This window comes from Mytilus californianus, unplaced genomic scaffold (assembly GCF_021869535.1).
Source record: "Mytilus californianus isolate M0D057914Y unplaced genomic scaffold, xbMytCali1.0.p SCAF_1, whole genome shotgun sequence".
Taxonomy (NCBI): domain Eukaryota; kingdom Metazoa; phylum Mollusca; class Bivalvia; order Mytilida; family Mytilidae; genus Mytilus; species Mytilus californianus.
In genome coordinates, this window is record NW_026262581.1 from 130,267,452 (window position 1) to 130,288,691 (window position 21,240).

General features: G+C 31.8%; 1 protein-coding gene across 1 annotated transcript; it reads right to left on the minus strand.

Annotated features, from left to right (window-relative positions):
* Positions 1-14,552: 14,552 nt before the first annotated feature.
* Positions 14,553-20,764, minus strand: LOC127713946 (indolethylamine N-methyltransferase-like). The gene is made up of 3 exons (XM_052219903.1): positions 20,099-20,764; positions 19,708-19,915; positions 14,553-16,533 (listed from the first exon to the last, which is right to left on the minus strand). The coding sequence occupies exons 1-3, from the start codon at positions 20,304-20,306 to the stop codon at positions 16,107-16,109; spliced, it is 843 nt and encodes a 280-aa protein (XP_052075863.1). The 5' UTR covers positions 20,307-20,764; the 3' UTR covers positions 14,553-16,106.
* Between the last annotated feature and the right edge of the window lie 476 nt (positions 20,765-21,240).

The following is a 21,240-nucleotide window of genomic DNA, read 5'->3' on the forward strand; positions in this document are numbered from 1 at the left end:
CTCAAAGTACCTTACTGGAAACCATGCCATCCTACACTCTGATATCGGTTTTTGTATTTCATAGACGATTTCATACAGCACAGTCATAAACACAGTTCTGCATTTTAATTAAAGTTTAAGCAAAACGTACATCAAAGATCATGTCATCCTACACTCGGTATCCTAATATCGGTTGCTGTAGTTGGTAGAATATTTGATACAGTAAAGTCACAAACACAGTTCTGTATTACATTCTAATATCGGTTGCTGTAGTTGGTAGAATATTTGATACAGTAAAGTCACAAACACAGTTCTGTATTCTAATTTTAGCGTGGAGTCACAAACGGTTCATACTGAACTAAAATTGAAATCACGCTGTTATACACTGTGATATCGGTTGCTGTGCTTCATTGAAGGTTTCGTACAACAAAGACATAAACACAGTTCTGTATTTCAATTATAGTTTGGCCTAACAATAGGTACATTAAAGAAATTGAATTCATGCCGTCTTAGACTTTAATATCAGTTGCTATATATCACAGACGATAACATATAGCAAAGCCATAGACACAGTTCTGTATTTTTAATCAGTGTTAGCTAACAAGTGGTACTAAAAAGAATTAAACTTGAAACTATGCCATTTCACTCTAATATTGTTTGCTATACTTCAAAGAAGATTTCATACAGAAAAGTCATAAGCACAGTTCTGTATCGCAATAATAGTGTGGGCAAACGAAAAGTACATTAATGAACTTAAATTTAAACCATGCCGTATCACATTCTGATATCAGTTGCTGTACATCATAAAAGATTTCGTACAGCAAATTCATAAACATCGTTCTGCACCTTAATTAAAGTGTAAGCTAAACAAAGGTACACACAAGAACTTAACCTGAAATCATGCCATCCTAGACTCTAATATTGGTTGCTGTACATCATAGAAGGTTTCATACAGTAAAGTCATATATGTACGGTTCCGTATTACAATGATAGTGTTAGCTAAAAGCAAAGGTACATACCACAACTAAAATTGAAATCATCCCGTCCTTTACTCTAATATCGGTTGCTGCACTTCATAGAAGATTTCACACAGCAAAGCCATGAATAGAACAGGAAAACATCCTGAACAATGACCAGAACAAATTGTATAATTTCAATGCAGAAACATAAAAGAAGCATTTTAGTCTTTGTTTCAAACAATAAATTAGCGAATATTGATGTTCATTCCTAAAACTACCAGACACCAACAAATTCATCAACAACTGTATAATTATAACCGTTATTAATAAAAGTATTAAGCCTAAAAGAAGAATTCGAATGACAATCCAAAACATATAAATGATATTACCGTAAAAAACTGTGTGTAAAATATCTATTTACTACGAAATATCTGCAGATGGATTCATACTATCACAAACAATCTGAGTACTGATGAACATTGCATCTACGATCAGATAAAAAAAGACTGCAAAGAAGCATATAGATAATATGTACCAAACATTTTAAATCGTTTTATAAAAAAAAACACAACAGACATTCTATGGTATATACAACTTAACAAAAACTAAACTTCAGAACATTCTATATAGTAAACGTGTCTTTACGAAATTGAACTTCAAACTACAAAAACGATTGATGCACAACACTTGCCACTGCCCAAAACTCGTTAATGAAGCTCGTGCAAACTTACATTTTATATACTGACCACCAAAAGCGGTTTACTACTATTGTGAAAAAACACATTAGGATAAAATCTTTTAAATAGTCATTACGCGAACCGGACCTAAAATTATATATTTGGGATACAATTTATTAAACGTTCTGAATTGTTATATCTTTATCCCTGCTGTAGATTTTTTAGAACTCAAAATATTATTACGTTCATTATAATCTAAGACATCACTTGCAAACAAGCGCACATCGAACCTACCGAGAAATTACATAGCAAGGGTCAGCGGGTCACAAGGAAAGGACAACAAACAACAGGAAAGAAAGTAGTTCTGTGTAATGGTAATTTTGGTAGGAAGATAATTATTTTTATCTTCAAATTTTGGTAGGAAGACTACTATAAGAAATTACATTATCAAGGCTTTGAAAGGGACATCGGTCACTATTAATATTTGATTCAGTAAGACTGAGTTGAAATGGGCAAAGTTCATCTGTGATCATTTGAATATTTAGAAAAATCTGGGTTGTCTATCCTCTAAATATCTGCAGGTATATTTAAAATATCTAGTAAGTTATATATAGTTTGAAATTTTTCCATAAACTGTGAGTATTTGCAGTGAAGGGATAATTCTGAAAAAGAGGGATACAGTTATTCCTCTTTTGATTAGCAATAATTTTTCGATAGTGTCTCTCGATTAACTCTTTAAACTACTATTTTAGACAACAAAATATTTTATTAGCCGTCAACTTATTTTTGTTTTATATCAAAATTAATGCGAGAATTTATTCATTAAATAAATTATGGATATCTGCATTGATTATGAATGGGAAAGCAGGTCATTTTTGGGAGAACCTTGTAAAAAAAATCTGACCATCTCTTAAGCTTAATTTGTTATTTCAGAAAGTCGCAATTACAACACACCATGTAATAAAAAAGTCACACAACGATTTATCATCTTTCTTTGGAATTTTTTTCGGCGGAATTTATGCATATGCACAAAAAAGATCCACATGTATTTGCACCTACCACAATCGCCTGTTTTGTGAAAATTTTTCTATAATTTAAAGGTTTACAAATATCTCGAAGCTCCATAACATGATTTAAGTAAAAACACATACAAAAGATGCATAAAATCCTAAATTAGGCACATTCATTAGACTTTTAAAGCCCATGAAAACAGATATAAACAATTCAGATTTACCAACTTGGCCCTTTTTATCTTCTCTAACAAAGAGTTCCATTTCTTTTTTTAATTTCAACTGGGTTTCCGCCTGTGAACAGGTATATTTTCGTTTCATTGCCACACACTTTTACAATCTGTCGTACTAAAGTATAAGCCTGTTAGTATCTTTGTTGAGCTTTTATAGAAATACACAATTTTTTCTGCAGTAATACCTTTTGAAACCTTCTGATCGACTGGATCACACTGAATTTGAAATAAATGATACCATCAACTCAGCTAAGTCCGATTCATACTTTAACCCCCCCCCCCCTTTCCCCCCATATATCAAAAGTGAAGTCTAGTTGGGAGAGAACTATACGACAAAGTCATATCAGTTTTTTTTTTTCAGTGGGAACTTTCGTTTTTAAGCCGCCCCTTTTCAAATACATATTTCTTAGTTGATAAATATGTCAGAGCTTCTAAATCCAAAAGTAAATTATTTGATAATTAGTTGCTGCTGACAAAAAGCTAATTAATCAATCGTTATTTGAATTCCTCTTCGAACTCTTTGATCGCCTTCTGGTTGAGCATGCAGGATATGTTAAACGGATGAACACGAATATTTCCAATGTGTAGCGGTTTAACATCTCTCTTCCATAATGCCACAATTTTCGCAATTTTTCTCATACAATTGTATTTGACGATTTCTCTGCCCAGTATTCTAGTATTCGAAACCGTTCTAAACGTTGAAGCCGGAACTTATTGTATAGAACTTGCGGGTTCGTATTCATAAACCGGTAATATTCAAGTGAAATAGATTTTTTTATAATTTAAAATGACCAAATCGAAGTAGTCAACTATGCTTCGGTATACACTTTTTAAAAAAGTTTGTTTTTTTAAAGGAAACGAATACGCTTATTGCTTTTTTCTCCCAACTTAGTTTACTTTTATACACAATTGCTAGAAAATTCGGTGATCATAAACCTTTCATCTGGCTAACGTCTGCAGACGACTAAAACAACAAGTCAAAGCCCTTTAATTTGCAATTGAATTATACATAAATAAGAGTACTGAAAATTAAAGACACCAAACGAGATTGGTTATGATGCACAGAATGAATATTTTGTCCATGTTATTTACTTTAATGAAGTTGTTCCGTCTGTCGATATATCTTATAAGAGAATCCGCTTTTCTTACCAAACATTGATATGGTAATGAACGTAAATATGAATCCCAGGAGTTTACTTCGACGCGTGCCAGTAGAACTTTGTCACGTGTTTAATCCACCATGAATAACATCAACGTCTAAATCACTGAAACGCAATGAATTACTCGAACCAACTAATTTTGTACTTAACAAAATTATTTAACAAGCCATATTAAACGCTTGTTCTTCAAATCAAAGATACTCCAATATTTGATAAATCAGATTTTGAAAATTAACCATTTGGATATTGTTCAAAAGACTGTTTCTTGCGTTCTCCCTGGAGGCCATTTATGAATCGTAGTCGTTGCGGATATCGTCTCGTATTAATTAGAATCGGAATACAGATGTTTTGGAGCGAACAAATATTGTCATGAATGTTGATTGGGTGTCATTAAATGATACATTAAACATTGTTGCAAAAATATTCATCTTTTTCGCTCATGTGGTTTTATTTGAATATATGTAAATTCCTTTGGTAGTATTGTAGCTCAAACCCATATAATTTACGAAGGGAGAGTCTGACGTTATTTCATCATGTTTTACAACATTGATATTCTTGTTTTTATTGAAACTAAAACAAGAATCTGGTTTTGATTATTAAAGTTACAAATTTTGTTCCAAACGGTTTAGAACCGCATCAGGCAAGAATACTTTTTAAGTACGAAACACTTTTTAATCAAGTTCTCCTATGGCAGAGAGAATTAAAAAGCAACTAAAAATATAAAGAAAAATAATATATGTTCCACAAAATAGAAAAGGAATTAAATAGCGTTACCTATGAAAGAGGAATCCTAGCTATGGGTTTATAATCATATATATATATATATATATATATATATATATACATTATATGTAAAAGGTAACATGTATTTAAACTATCTTTAGTTAAGAAGAATAAAAACTCAACTACCAATGATAAATTTAAAATTTCATACGGAGTGTAGATAAAATTCTGTTTACTGATACTTTGAAGCAAATTGGTCAGCGATTTAAGCCGTTATTTAACATATGTTTTGTCAAATTCATTATTTTAAGTAACGATTGCACCCATGTTTGAAGTTAGTTGTGGTTTGTCTGTGATTTGGGGTGGTGGGTGGGGTTTAAAAGGGGGGGGGGGGTATGGTAGTCAGTCACTTATCTAGGGAATACAAATTGTATCATTTAGTCCAAGTCAGATCAGAAGAGGGGTTAGTCAGTCACTTTTTAGGGCATTCAGATTGTATCATTTCGTCCAAGTCAGATAGGAATGTATTGAATCAAATATTTTGTTTTTTTTATTGGTACCGGCGGCAGCCATATAGCGATGATGGGGTTATCGTGATAAGTGGACTGCATTTTTTCTAATCAAATAATTGAAATAAAAATAAGGGAGAGACCTTGATAAAGATCAATTCACGTATTCAATGCTGCAGTCGAATTAACTGTTCTAATGGGAGACTATTTGTTACGGTAATGCCCTCTTCGTATTTATTTTATTTAAGAAACCAAGAATTTTAAAAGTGACGTAATTTTAAAAGCCCAAGAGGCATTAGCAATATAATATCTCCGGGCATTTACATGATAATGCCCACGAGCATTTTTATGCTAATGCAAGAATGATTTCTTTTACTGTAGATTGAAGAATGACATATAACCACGATGACACCAATGCAAAATACGAATTAAGATCTAATATGAAATAACCAAAATTCTGTAAGATGTTCATACATGCATTAAACGGACATTTTAAAAATCTGATTGCAATTTTATTTGCTGCAACTGAAATGAAAAATGAAAATATGCTAGTACCTGTAGAAAACATATTACAAACGAGACAGCACATCTAAATTTTTATGTTGATGTTGTTTATCAAGCCCATAAACTAAGATATGATCCAGGTAAACTTATCGATCCTTTAGATAAATTTATTCTGAAAGGTAACTTATTGTACGCGGTAATTAGATATTGAATATTGTTGTTGTCGGTATAGATATTTAGTTTGTTATCAATTAACTAAACATTATTGCTAAACACCTAAATATAACATGAATTCCTCTACATGCCAGGCCGTGCGCTCCACAAAGCGTCAAATAGTAGACAATCATCTCATTACCAGAACTAAGCAGTTAAAGAACTTATTATTAAACAAAAAATATAAAAATAATTGAATTAATTATTTTGGAGTGCAAAAGTACACTTGGAAAGTTTAAGGTTAATTATGCGCTATTGGTGATCTTTTAAATTTGGCTGAAAGTTATGTCCTTACGACTATCCACACTACACTTTCACACAGTTTTTTAAAACCATAGTTGTCTTATTGAATCAAATGATCGTTTGAAAAATGTTATTGCAAACTAATTTGATGCAACTTACAAAAACCTTTCTTCTGTGATGAAAAAAAATAAATAAGTATGCTAGTTACACCTACTAGAACTGTGATAAGCTGTGTAGTTTCAGAAATAAATTTATCGAACAATAGTAAGCATACATTAGGGCAGAAATTGCGCCCTTTTAAGATATTTTAATAGCAGGCTTTTTCTTGTATCGTATTGCTATTAATCACAATATAGGGGCATATGTTGTCTGTTTCTCAGATCCGAAGTGTCTGTTTTGCACTCTCAAATTCCGAGAACCAGTTGGCTCTTATATGCTATTAAAGGTATGGGGATGTTTTCAGCACAAGACAGGCTAAGGTATTAATTTGACATGTAATTACTGCCACTTTATAAAACCATAAGACAACATGGCTATGAATCCTGAAAATGTTAGAACTTTGAATAGAAAGCAACGGAGCCATTCATTAGTAATGTTATTCCATAATATTTTTAGTTTGAATGATACAAATTCTCTCATTATACTGCGGAAATTAACAAAAATGAACTAACTTTAAACAAATATAATATAAACATCAATAACTGTTCTTTCCCAGATTCCCAAATTGTCGTTTGCTACTGTCTGTCATATTCGGTTGTTGTTTATTGTCTTAAGTATGAATCAAGTGGTGTTTATCTTTTATGAATTGTTCAACATTTTGTCATGCCGGGGCTTTTTATAACTTACTATACGGAATGGGTTTTCATTGTTGCATGCAGTACGGTGTCCTGTTAGTATTTACATCCTCATTCTTTGGTCATGGATAGTTGTCTCACTGGCAAGCATGCCACATTTCTTTATTCTTATATAACGTCTGTATCATATGCCATGGCGTTGTCAGTTTATTTTCTACTTATGAGTTTGAAGGTCCCTTTGGTATATTTTGCCTCTCTTTAACAAGTATAACGGTAACCATCTCCAATGACTTGACTATACCGGGCGTACGATGTCAGAATTGACGTGTCTGTGTCTCAAATCACGAGAGACATGATTGTTTTCGTGGTATAACCCAGAAACAGCCGGGGATTATAAGACGTTTTTAAACCTATTGCAATCAAAATAACGTCAAGCATATAACGAACGTCACTATGTGACGTAGTCTTAATCTGCATGTCAGATACTCAAAAAAAAGAGTAAAAAATGATGAGCATCCTTCAAAGGAATAGAGAATGGAAACGGGGAATGTGTCAAAGAGACAACAACCGGACCAAAGACCAGACAACATCACAAGGCCACCAATGGGTCTTCAACGCAGCGAGAAAATACCGCACCCGGAGGCAGGCTTCAGCTGGTCCCTGAACAATTTTGTATACTGGTTCAGCGAAATGGACGCCTCACTAAACTCCTAAACATACAAATGAACCAAAATTAAAGAAAAGAACACGCTAGACTAACAAAGGCTGGAGTTTCCTGACTTGGGACAGGGGAAAAATATGTAGCTGAAAAAACTAAGCAAAATGACAATGATAAACATAAATTAACAAGACGATAATGTCTTCATAGTATGAAAATAAACCCAATCCACCCGTTAGGAGTTTAGTATCATGCCATCATAAGTTATACAAAAAGAATATAACTCGTACCATGCTAACAACTGGATTTAGAATAAATGTGTTTATTTCCGATGTAAAGACCCTATGAGTGAATCAATATTAATTTGCCAAAAAATGCCATCTTTAATAATTTGACAACAGTATCGTAACTATATCCCTTCCGAATAAGTCTGTGTAAAGGTTTGGTTAGCTTTTGCAGTGAATGACGACATTTTTGTGCTTTGTATAAAATATTACCATACAAGATTAGATGTGAAACACTTGAACGTATAAGACACATGTATGTTGACTTATATTTACGAATGATGTCATTGTAGCGATGATAAAATTTAGTAAATGTTTGACAAGTTTGTTATATCGAAAACCCTGGTGTAATAATTTGTCAGTAATACAGAGATTTCTTTCGTTAAAATCAAATACGTTGTTACATACACGAGCGAATCGAACAAGCTGAGATATATTAACACCATACGATGGTGACAAGGGAACGTCCCCATCTAAAAACGGATAATTAACAATAGGAAATGAAAAATCATCTCGTTTTTTTGGGAAATTTTAGTATTAAGCTTCCCATTAGAGATATAGATATCAAGATCCAGGAAAAGGCAGTGTTATTTGTTAGTATTAGCTTTATCTAAAGTAAGTTCAACAGTATAAATCTGTTTAGTGTACATACTGATGTCGTTATTATTGAGAGCCAAAACATCATCCAAATATCTAAAAGTGTTTGTAGTGGAACAATAATGACTTGAAGACGAAGAAATAAATTTATATTTGTAAGGTGTTTTTTGCAGCTTCGAAAGCCAGTACATAGTTGGAACTTTCATGTTATTTGGTTCTGCTTGTAAAGAGGTAGCAAAAAGTTTATGTTTGTGAACGATTTCTTTTCAGAAAATTGAGTCAGTTCGAATGTTGGTGAATTTGTGATTTCCTTTTGTAGAACCTCAATATAAAAATTACGTCAGACAATAATGATATTTTTGGCAGCCTTATCAACCGGGACAAAAACAAATTCCTTGCCGAGTTCTTTTAGCTTATGTTTGATACGAGAAATAGGGCTATTATGGTTGTTGTTAGAAGTGAAATGTTCTTTAAAATGTTTAATACGAATATCAACTTTTTTTCATTACTGAATTGAAAAAAGGATTCTAAGGATTTTGTCAGCTTTTCTAAGGAATGACTTCAACTCTTGGTCCTAGACTATGTTAAGGTCTCCTGTTATATAATGGAAACTGTGTGTTTGTGGGGGGTTGGGGTGGGTAGGGGGCCGTTGGGACATAAATGTATTTGGAATTACTGTATACTGCAATGTCATGACGTATGTGTATTGTCACTGATATTAACATCTTCACAAACCTCTCTATAATTAAAAACATATAGTAGTTTTATTTTAAACATTATCAACGAGAGGGAGCTCAGTGTTATCAAAATAACCAGGAATTTGTTCTTTTACAGCATGATCATTAAAAATACCGGCAATATTTGTAAAATCAACACCTTTATTGACATATTTGATTTTAAAAAAATGTTTTATGATCATCAGGGCGATCAATTTTGGGAAACAGTTGAGAATAACAGTATGCAATTTCAATTTGGAAGATTTCATACTTAGAACTGCAATCTGGAATTTTGTTGTAATCCTCCAAAATTTGATGTAATTTATTGACAGGTAAAGAACAGAGCTTGGTTAACAGATATTGTCTGTCGTTATTTTTAGAAATAGTAATTAGGTCCGAAATATTTGTATTGTTAGTACGAAATTTTCTCTTATTGTGATCTATTCTACAGCCATGATAACGTAGTACATTTTTAATTAAAAATCACGCTATTTACACACCAAATACTAAATGAATGCCTGAGAGTATAATTAAAAATATTGCATACATGGGAAAATTAATTTCACTGCAAATAAAAATTCTTTTTCAAGTATGCGAAGTCATGTTGGGTTATCAATATGTCTGGTGGTCAAAATACATAGCATACATTAAATAAAAACAGTGCATATAAAAGGTAAATACTTTATTGGAAAAAATAATATCTAACGTAAAAAATGCAGAGCCATAATTGGAACAATGAATATTCTTATTCTTTTATTATAATTCTTACTCTTATATTTCTCTTCTTACATTCTGATTCTTATTATATTGAATATTTATACTCCATGGTGAATGCAAAAAAAAAATACCTCGTGCTTGAAAATACAGTTAGGCAGGAATAATCCGTAAATTAAGTCTAATTAATGTTGCAGACAGGGTATACGATGTGACATTCCCGGCTGAGGGTTTATATTTCTAAACCGGGAATGTAAAAAAATCGCACTTTCAAAATGTATGTTATATATTTTCCAGGACAAATGAAATACATTTCTTACGAAAATTTAGGATATGACCTTTATATCATCTACCAATTATCTGGAATTAGCTTCTGTGATGTTAAGTAAAATGTGAACATATTATTTGACTTGAATACCCAACATATTTTATTGTTTTTTTTTCAGAAAATTATATTTACATTATTATAATACGAAGTAAATTCGACACAGCCTGCTTTAAAGAGAAATAAACGATCAGAAATTATCATTTATTTATGAGTTGTCCTTTAATCCCCTCCATTGACGGTCTTGACACGTGCCTTATGTAGAAATATGTTTTAGGACAATTTACACTGAATAGAAATATTTATTTTCTGTCAATATTAAAGTTAAAAGTGCCAAGAGCGCACGACTGACAAAGCTGCACCAAACTTTCTCAGACATCTGTTCAGATATTTATACCATGCTCATTTTTTGTACAAATTTACCATCCGGAAAAAGAGTTATAATGAGAATTATTATTTGTCTCGCTTCAATTATAATAAGATATATTATGATTAAGTTTTAAATTGTTTGTTACTACACTACTGACAGTGTCATTACTAACAAATAATTAAAACGGTTAATGAATGTAGCACTCCTAATTTTATATTACAACTTAAAATAAAAAAATATAAAATAAACAGATTAAATTTGGTCATCAATACAAGCAAATGTTACATTCCTGAAAACTAGCACTACCCATGGAAATAAAACAACTGTAAAGAACTGTTAATGTCAAGAGTTATATGAATATTCTTTTTGTCTTAAAAAGTATATAAAGACAATATTCGTACATTGTATGAAATTTATTTGTACGAGCTTTAGAATAAGAAAGTAAAGCGAGGCTCGCCGAGCTTTTCTCCTGTTTCGTAGCGAGTACAAATACATTTCATTTTTCCTACAATGTACGAATTTTTTTTTTATCCTGAAATTTAACATTTAGGATCAAACGTATAGTTTATTTTAATCCCCATCCTAGACTTGCTACAATTCCCTTTCTTTTATTTCTTTCTTACTAATTTATATGTTTACTGTTAACTTCCAGTATACTGATTGCCCTTGGAGATGTCAGTATAATGGTAATCTCCTAGTTATAGCAGTAAAATTGTTAAAGGGGCAAAATTAAAAAAAAATAATAAGGAAGGGACATGTAGCAAGTCAATCCCCATCCCTATTAACGTTGGATTTGTTTTTAATAGAATTCATATTACTTAAAGTTATTCAGAAGGACCCAAGGAACACAATTTGATAGATATTTTCAATAATTCTGGAATTAAGATGAACATTCTCTCCCGTTAATTAAAGATTTTTTTTTAAAATCATCTACCTGAACTTAATCTTTTAAAATATAAACATAAAAAGAAATCGATTTTTTTTTTATTGTAATTATCCTTTAGTTGATAGTGACATTCCACTGGCCCCAACGAAAATAATAATACTTTGTGTTATCCTGCTGCGAGCTATGTCTTAGGTTTTTTTTTTTTAGATTAATCAATATAATAGAATACCGGGGGTATTTTCTTTACTCATAATTGTTCATCAAGAAACCCGATATTGTGCACTGTTTTATTGATGGCTCATCGAGTCACGTAAGATGAAAATTATGTCAAAATGGAAATTACATCATTCAACGACAACATAGGTCTGTTACAAACAAGGTTCAATTACGCCCTCTTCCTGAATTCCAAAATATTCTAAGAAGTCCATATCAGTTTTGTAGGATGACATTGGACAAACTGTTTTGATTGTTAAAGCAGAACTTTTTTCATTCACCGACGAAAGAAAGGGGAAGTACTATCTTTTACGCAATCTACCTTATATTTGTTATCATTTATTAACTAAAGCTGCACAATTAGATAGCAACACAGTAGAACAGAAATGATTTAATGAATGACAGTATAGGTTTTGTGCATAGATTATTAAAACAAAGACCTTTTCAGAGAAACTTTTTTTTACAACTTCCGTGTTCAGCCTTTTAAGGCCCAATTAAATTGATAAGATGTTACTTCTGTGACCTAAAATAGACAGAAGAACCAATGCATTCATTAATAAATATGAACAATTGCTAGAAAGATATATTTGGAATAGAATATCAAACATTAAAGATAGAGACAACTGTATGGTCTTACAATTTCGAATATTCTTACAAAACAAACAGCACCAACTCTTGACATCTATGAAAGTGGCATAAGTTGTTTATATCTTCATCATTTGGTCTCTGGTGGATAGTTGTTTCATTGGAAATTATATCACATCTCCGTATGGCTCATATATTTTTTCTATATATACCTTGTTTTCTAAATATCTAAATATAAACGTTGATTAGCATTTCCTCAACTATAGTGAAATCTTTGCAGTTACGCGCGAGCCAAAACACATATTAAATTTTATAGGTTTTGAAGAATTTTAGACAGATCGGTACCCAGACAAATCGGCATCCGGACAAATCGGCACCCGAGAAAGACACTTCGGCACCCAGACAAATCGGCACCTAGACAAATCGGCACCTTATAAATTATTTTATCTTTGATCTAAATATAGTGAACCAAAAATTAAAATTACCTGGCACTGATATATGTATAAGGGCCTGAACTCAATTTACAAGTTTAGTGTTAATATAGCAATTATGTTTGACTGTTTTTACAAATTACTGATTTGATTCCTGCACTATTTATGACATTATTGTCAATATTATATATGGTATCTTCGAAGAAGTATCTTATGAAGTGGTTTATTCTTTTTGTTATTTATTTGTGAAGACTGTACTGCAGCTTAGTCATTTGGATAGCTGTCTTATTTGTGTGTATTCTTTTTCCTGATAAAATGAACATTGATTTTATAGATTTCACAATTCATGTACTAGTTTTAATGTAATGCATAGTTCTATTCCGATATTATCCTAAATCAATAAAACACATGTAGCATATGAATAATATCTATTTATTATATTTATTATAATTATATTCAACAGTTTATAGATACATGTAATAAATATAATAAATAATAATAAAATAATAATAATAAATAAGCTTTATTTTGGGTCGGCAAAGTATACTTTTAACCGACATACAAGACATTTATATCAATTAGGATTTAATTAAATGATGATTATTTTTTTGTAATGCATATCTTATCTACATATTATAATATTACTGCAACAATTCTTTTATTTTTTCTAATAAATATATTTAAAAAAATGAGGTGCCGAATTGTCTTGGTCCCGAAATGTCCGGATCCCGAAATGTCCAAAATGGATGCCGAAATGCCTTCGGACTTGGGTGCCGATTTGTCTGGGTGCCGAAATGTCTTGTTACCGGTTTTGAAAATATTAAACTTAGATTTTTCATGCATAATCCCAAACCTTTTTTTAATAATAACAGATATTGATGACGCTTGACTTAATTTTAAAGTTGCAAACTGTCAATTTCAACTAACGTGTATCTTTCAAAACAACACAATCCATCATACAATTAAAGTATACCGATGTTAATTTAAGACCAGTAATTATTGAAGCGCCTATACACATCGAATCTAAGTACATGTAACGACAAAGTGATTACAAAATAGAACAATTTTGACTCAAAAAAATTTCCCCCTGAATTTCATTAAAATTCCGTATCCTCATGCATGCATAGCAGGAGACACTTAACTGTATTTGACCAAACCGTTCGCAATTTTTGGCCCTCAATGCTCTTCAACTCCATACTGTATTTGGCCTTCTAACGTTTTTGATTCGAAAGTCACTTGGAGACGAAACGCGCGTCTGGCGTACAACATTATAAGCCTACTACCTTTGATGAGTTTGTTTACCCTGTTGACGCACCTGGAGTTCATGCTATCTCCTCGGTTTCTGTTTGTTGTATTATTTGTCCCTTCCTCGTCGATTTACGAGAGTTGAACATCGGTAAACTATACTGTTGCCGCTTTAATTCATACTCCTTTGGTTTAAGTTGTAGAAATCTTGAATCAAATGAAATTTTACTCTAAAAATGTGAATTTCTAAAGGAAGAAGGAAAAAATCCAGTTCAACTTGATGATGTTTCCATTAAATTAATACTGTTGAGACATCACCTTTGTGTTCTTGGTTATAGTTTTAAAAGTTGTGAACTGTCGATTCCAAATAACGTGTATCTTTTAAATGTTAACAAAACCAATGCAATGGATTCACATCTGAAGAAAGATGTGGTAGTCATAAAAATTTGTTTTAAAATTGCTTCTTGTTACACTTGTTTCCGGCTTGAACTTTGCAAGGGACGTAAAATCGACTTGAATGAAAATAACAAGAGACATAATATTTTATTAAACATTTGTTTCATAGTTACTTAAATTGGTGGCTGTGCACAAATGCATATGTATTGAAAACTGTCCGTTTGAATATATCTTTAAAGGAAAGGTATGATTTGCTATGGACAAAAAGCTATAGATTGTTCTTTATCTTTTCATTTTTAATTCCTGAACTTGTTCTGAAATGACTAGATGAAAGGTGTTCAGAAGATAAACTCAAATTACATATTAGACTAGTGACTATAGAAACAGATCATGAGATAATTTGTTTATTTTGTAATAATTCTTTTATCTTGTTTTGAATCAACGTTTGAATATATTTTGGATTGAAACATTTGTCCGCACCAAAAAACAACTTATCAATGTGTATGATTAAGTAAATATTGCTATTAGAAAGTTTCTCTAAAATTATTCGTTTCTTGGCGGTGCACCATATTTCCAGAAAGGATATAATTATATGGAAAACTGTGCGTTTGAATTAATTGATAAATCAACAATAAAGATAATTTTGACGGTGTGCAATAGAGCTATAGATCGCCCTTGATCTACTCATTTTGAAATATGAAGAAACGCATTCTAAAACTGTTCATACGCAAAAAATTACTGTTCTACATCGGTTAAGAAATGGAGACTGGTTGCTGAAAATTAATATTTTTTAAAGACATGGGTTTGAAAAATCGAAAAAAAAGAACGACAAGATGTTTCAACACGGTAAACATCTCCTGCTAGGCAATACTTTCCTGTCGTACGGATGGTACTGTCATATTCAGTATCAAGTAGTAAAACCTGGAATATGACAGAACTGGTAATAAGTGGACAATTTGGAAATGTTATGTGTGACAAGAGAGACAACTCAAGTTATATCAAGGTTAGGAAGTCTTATGGTTTAGACTTTTTAAAAAAATAAGTCCCCGTTGATTATGTTATCAGAAAATAATCTGTCGTCGAAAAATCTGTTATTATTATTATTATTATTTTGCTTGAGTGCATTATTTAAAAAAAAACCTTGTCATGGCTGCACCTAATATCTATTCACACACACACTTACAAAAAAATATTAAATACTAAGCTTTTTGCTGAACCTAAGTACGTAATAATGTCATTTATACAGTACAGAAATCACAATTTTCATAACAAATTGGTTCTCAAAAGAATGAAGCTTACAAGACACAAAAGTGTCTTTTCAACACTCAAATTTTAGTAATAACGCTGCTAACACATGTTAACATATGTTATATGCCAAAAAATGAAAACGAGTTCAATGACGGTAATATGAGCATTGGCAATAGAACTCTAATATGTGCAATGGAATATTTAGTGTATTCTGATTTTAATTTAAATTTTTTTAAGGTTTTCTATGTAGGTCAGTCATCCTTTACACCGTGATAAGTTTTTTGTTTAAGAATAACAAAGTATGTTACACAAATAAATGGACGGACAACATATATTTCAACTATAGAACTGGTATATATTTGAAAACAGTTGTATGCACAATAAGTAGAAAGTCTCTTTGAAAAATAAACCTCAGCAATATAGGCATGAACGATCTAGGTTTGTTTTTTCTCAGCAAGTATAATAACAGAACCGTTGAATGGTGCAGCATCCCCATCAAATGAACTATCATCATCAAAGATTTCAATAATTTTTAAATCATTCTTTTTGACGGTGTTTACAACATCATCTTTCGTCAAGGACACGCATTGAAACCTTTCACTTCCAACGCTATAATGGGTACAGTTCAGGATTCCGATCAGAATCAATTTGCCTCCTGGCTTCAATAAAGATACTACATTTTTCATTGCAATATCATACTTTTCCTTATCTGAACTGGCTGATTCCAGACAAGCACTAGTACAAATGACATCAACTTGATCTAACTGGATTGGATCTAGGGGATTTGGTAAAAATACATCACATGCAAAGACTCTCTTAATCTTTGGTCTTAAAGCAGCCTCTAGTTGTTGCCAGTTGTTTCTAAAATATCAAAATAGAAATCTTTTACAGCTTTTAAATTGAAATCGATCATAATTCCCTGTGTGATTGTTTTTATGCTTATTTGACGTTTAAAACCAAACCTCTATCCACTAAAATTGTTTTGTCCAGAAAAGTTTAGCTTTACTTGAAAGCGCTTTTTTATTGTTCAAGATAGTTTGTGTACATAAGAGATATAAATATACATCCTATAAAAGAAAACTATCCAATAAATTACGACAGCACGCAGATCATTACAGCTATATTTGTTCGCATCCTAGTTATTCTCATATTTTTTTTTGTATATCTGATATAAAAATATGGAAATGTGATATGATTGCCAATCAGACAACTATCAATTAAGGACCAAAGGCAGCATGTGAACAATTTCAGGTTACCGTAAGACTTTCAACAATGAGAAAAATCCACACAATATAGTAAGTTTTAAAAGGCATGACAAAAAAACGTCAATCAATTGAAAAGAGACAACCCACGACCTGATTTATACAATACCAGTAAACAAAAACAGTAAGAACAAACAATAACCATCAACAGTCACGTGGTTATATGCTCCTGACGGGGTTAACTATGTTGTAAGCACTCTATTCTCCCATAAACGAAGACAGTGGTATAACACCACAACATAAGAGCAATCAGCCAAAATCATTTGGAAAGAGCTGGACTTAGTAGATCGACACAAAGCACACAAAAAATATCTGATACAAAAAATACATAAAGCACCGATCTTAGAATAACTATCAGTTACTGAAAGATAGTTATTGATTAATAAACAAACCATGTTTTTTTCTAAATTGAAATATCAGCACATCTCCAACGGATTATGGGTAAAGACGTTATTAGCAGTCTGAGAAAAGCATTACCTGGTGTTATGCAAAAGTATAGTAATCGACAGGATGAAATACCATGAGTGCTAATTATTGGATAGCAAATCGTGAATCGGTATGTATTAAACTATTTCGAATAAAGTTAATGTTAATACCGATAATCTTTAAAGATCTTACTATATTGTTAAATTGACAAACTTTAGGAACAAGTTTAATAAACTTAAACAAAATAACCGTAAAAATTGGGATTGTAAATGTTATTACACATATAATTCGTTCATTGAACTCTGAAACGTCAATATAAACACGGGTATATCTAACGAGTTTGAAAATATTCACAGCGTAAGAAGGGGCCAAAGGAACATCACCGTCTAAAAAGGAAAAAATAACCACTGGGATTAAAAAAAATTATCTCTTTTGAGGTTAATTTTAGTATTTGTACAAATGAATAAAAAACAAATATGACTATTTGTGTTCATCTTAGATTTATCAAAAGTCAGATCTCTGGGGGTAAATGTCAACAGTATACTAAGACAATTCTAGATTATTTATTTATTTTAGTTATTAATTAAATGGTCATTTGAAAACTATGATTTCACATTTATTTGCTGCAACGTATATAAAGCCTTCTTCCTAATAAAAAGGATAAAAATGTTAGATAAGCTTACTGCAAGTATGACGAGATGATTAAAGCTGTGAATTTTCTACTTGACACCATCTATGTACGTTTTGGCAAAAAAGTCATCAACAGGTTGTATGTATTCCTATGGGCACCAAGTGTGCCCCTTTAATAGCAGACTTGTTCCTGCATCATAATGAATAATTGTTAAGTGTGAATTCGAACGGCGCGGTGATGCTTGCATATCGGGCGACCCTTACTCTATCGACCCACCCGTTCTCGTTACTTTTGAAGTTCATGCAATACCCTCGGTATATGTTTGTTTCCTTGATTTGTATCTTCCTAATCGATTTACAGTTTGAACATCGGTAAACTACTGTCGGTTAATTTATGGTCAAACTCAATAAAGATCAGTCTAAATTTCGTTTAACTAATAAATTCAAAAACACTTTCCGTTATCTTAAGGATATTTTTGCATTAAATAATCAAGAATTTTCTTTGTATATACTGCCGAAATTTACCACCACACTTACATAAAACAAATATGATATCAAAGAACTATCTGTCCATTCCTCGATTTAGAAATTTCAGTTTCACATGGAAACTCTATACAAAACTCTTCGACAAAAGGGACGATTTTTCGTTCCTTGTCAATAATTTATCTTTTTTAAATGGTGACATTCCTTTAGCTCCATGTTACGGTTTTTATTTATCCCAACTCGTTTACTATACCCATGTCTGTAGTGAAATTATAGAGTTAAAACCTTTTAAAGCTTGAAGCCTCAATCTATGTATAACTGGTAAATTATTAAGTCAGGGATTTCGCTCTTACAAATTACTTAAAAACCTTTACTAAATTCGCGCGTAGATACAAAGACACGGTTTAGAAATTTGGCTGGACATGTAGAAAAGTTTTTAAAAACGGGATATCAAATCCTCATTTTTACTGTAATGTCTTTAATAGGGCCCGTAAATTTAGATAGTTTTGTACATAAGTCAAGCTGTTTTTTTTTTTAATTTCACGTTTGAATTGTTTTACATATTTCATGTTACCTTTTATAGCTTTCTATGCTGTATGGATTTTGCTCACTGTTGACGGCCGTACGGTTAGCTATAAATACTTAAATCTACTTTATTTAGTACTTTGATGGATAGTTGTCTCATTGGCAATCATACCACATTTTCGTTTACTGCTACATTTGGAGCAGGATCTGCTAACCCTTACGGAGAATCTGAGATGACCCCCGGTTTTTGGTTGGGTTCGTGTTGCTCAGTCTTTAGTTCCTTTGTTGGGTTTTATGTACCGTTGTTTGTCTTTTCGTTTATTTGCATTGTCAGTTTGTTTTCGACTTATGAATGTTCTTTTGGTATCTTTCGCCTTACATTTCTTATTTTCATATTGATGTAGTCAAAAAGGAAATTAACAGTTTTAATCATCTCATCACATTACAAGTAAGTATATTTAGCATATTTATCTTTTTCATCATATTAGGAATGTGTTTATATGTTTAACGAAATAAATATAATCGGATTTTTCCGGAAAAAAATCTTTTTCTTTCAGAAACAGGCAGCATTTATAAGTACATTGTTTCATTAGCGTATGCCCAAAATCTAACTAGTTTAAAAAAAGCCGCGGAAGATACCAAAGGGAAAATGAAAAATCATAAGTAGAAGAAAAAGGTTTGAAATGTATTATTTTAACTATCGACTTACTCATTTCCGTCTAGTTTACTGTAGTATTTGAAATACATGTCCCAATTATGTGCGCCTGATTCTTTTTTCAACCATTTTTCTTGCATGTCTCTATTAGAAGGGGCATAGTCTGTCATAATTATTTCATCAAACCATTTTGCTGCCGGTATAACTGTGTGTATACACGGTCCAGATCCAATATCTAGGAGACATTTTCCTTTAATGGTACCTAAAAAATCAGTAAACATACTAGGAGAGTTTTGATTAATTTAATCAATATAACGATTTAACGATGAAAAAACATGCTAATCTCAGTTTTTACTTTCACTATATTAGTGTAAATATAGTTCGACAGGTAATTTTTGTATCGATAAAATCATTTACCTTGTTTCTATAAATAAACATACCTTACCTTTTGAAAATATTTTGTGTAATGTTTTAAGTCTAAACTCTGTGAAAGTAAATCCCTCGACTTCAATTTGATTGAACAGTGTATCTGCATAAATCTTTCCATCAAAAATCGTCTTGTAATCTTCACCTGTACGAAGTTGAGGTGTTGTGGCCATACCAGTGAGCTTGTTTTTCAAGCAAGTACTATGGATAATTGATAATGTTAACATAAAACATGCAATAATCAATACGGTGATGCGGTTATGTTTAAATGTTTAATGCTACAATCAATATCAAATAAGGAAAAAAAAATATAGTTCGAAAAATTATCCAGATCGTTTCACCCGTGTTCATGTTATTATATGTAGTTTATATTTTTCCCAATTTTATTCCTCTGATCTTGAAAGTTTTTATTTATATACGTACACACCAGCGAATATTATCACATTTAATTTTTAAATTTTAACACTTTTTTCTATTTTCTAAATTTTTAAAGCCTCGCGAGTATTAGTGCACCGACAAAGGCTTACAAGTAAAAAAGAAACTACCTTGAAAACTAAAGACTGAGCAAAACGAACCCCACCAAAAACTGGGGTGATCTCCGGTGTTACGGAATTCTAAGCAGATCCTACTCCCTGACTAGTTGCACCCGTCGCGTTGCTCAAGGTAAGTACAACATCGGTAATGAGCTCAGTCGGGAATTTCATAATCGTGGAAAAGAGGACAGGATATTGTGAAGCGGTACTATTATTTTCATCTGGAAACTTAAGAAACTCAATTTTTATGGTAAGTTGAACAAGTAAGGAGCAAAATTCTTAAACAGTTCATCCCACACACTCAAAATCAAATTTCACCTGTATTTTATGGCCCTTGACATTGTGTTTACATTTCAAACGATTTGAGCAAGAGGTATTGTAATTATCATCCAGAAACTAAACTTGTAACGGATGGACGGACAGACGGACATGTGTATCACAATTTATATTACCTTCTAGCTGTAGACTTCTATATATATCATTGGTTAAAAGTGAACACCTTGAAACCGTGTATATTTCAAACACGGTCAGTGGGCGTGTTATATTTTAAATATACGGTTAGTAGTAGAGTTACGGCCCTTTAAAAAAAACAACATAGTATTGAAATCTTGTCATGTAACTTGTTATC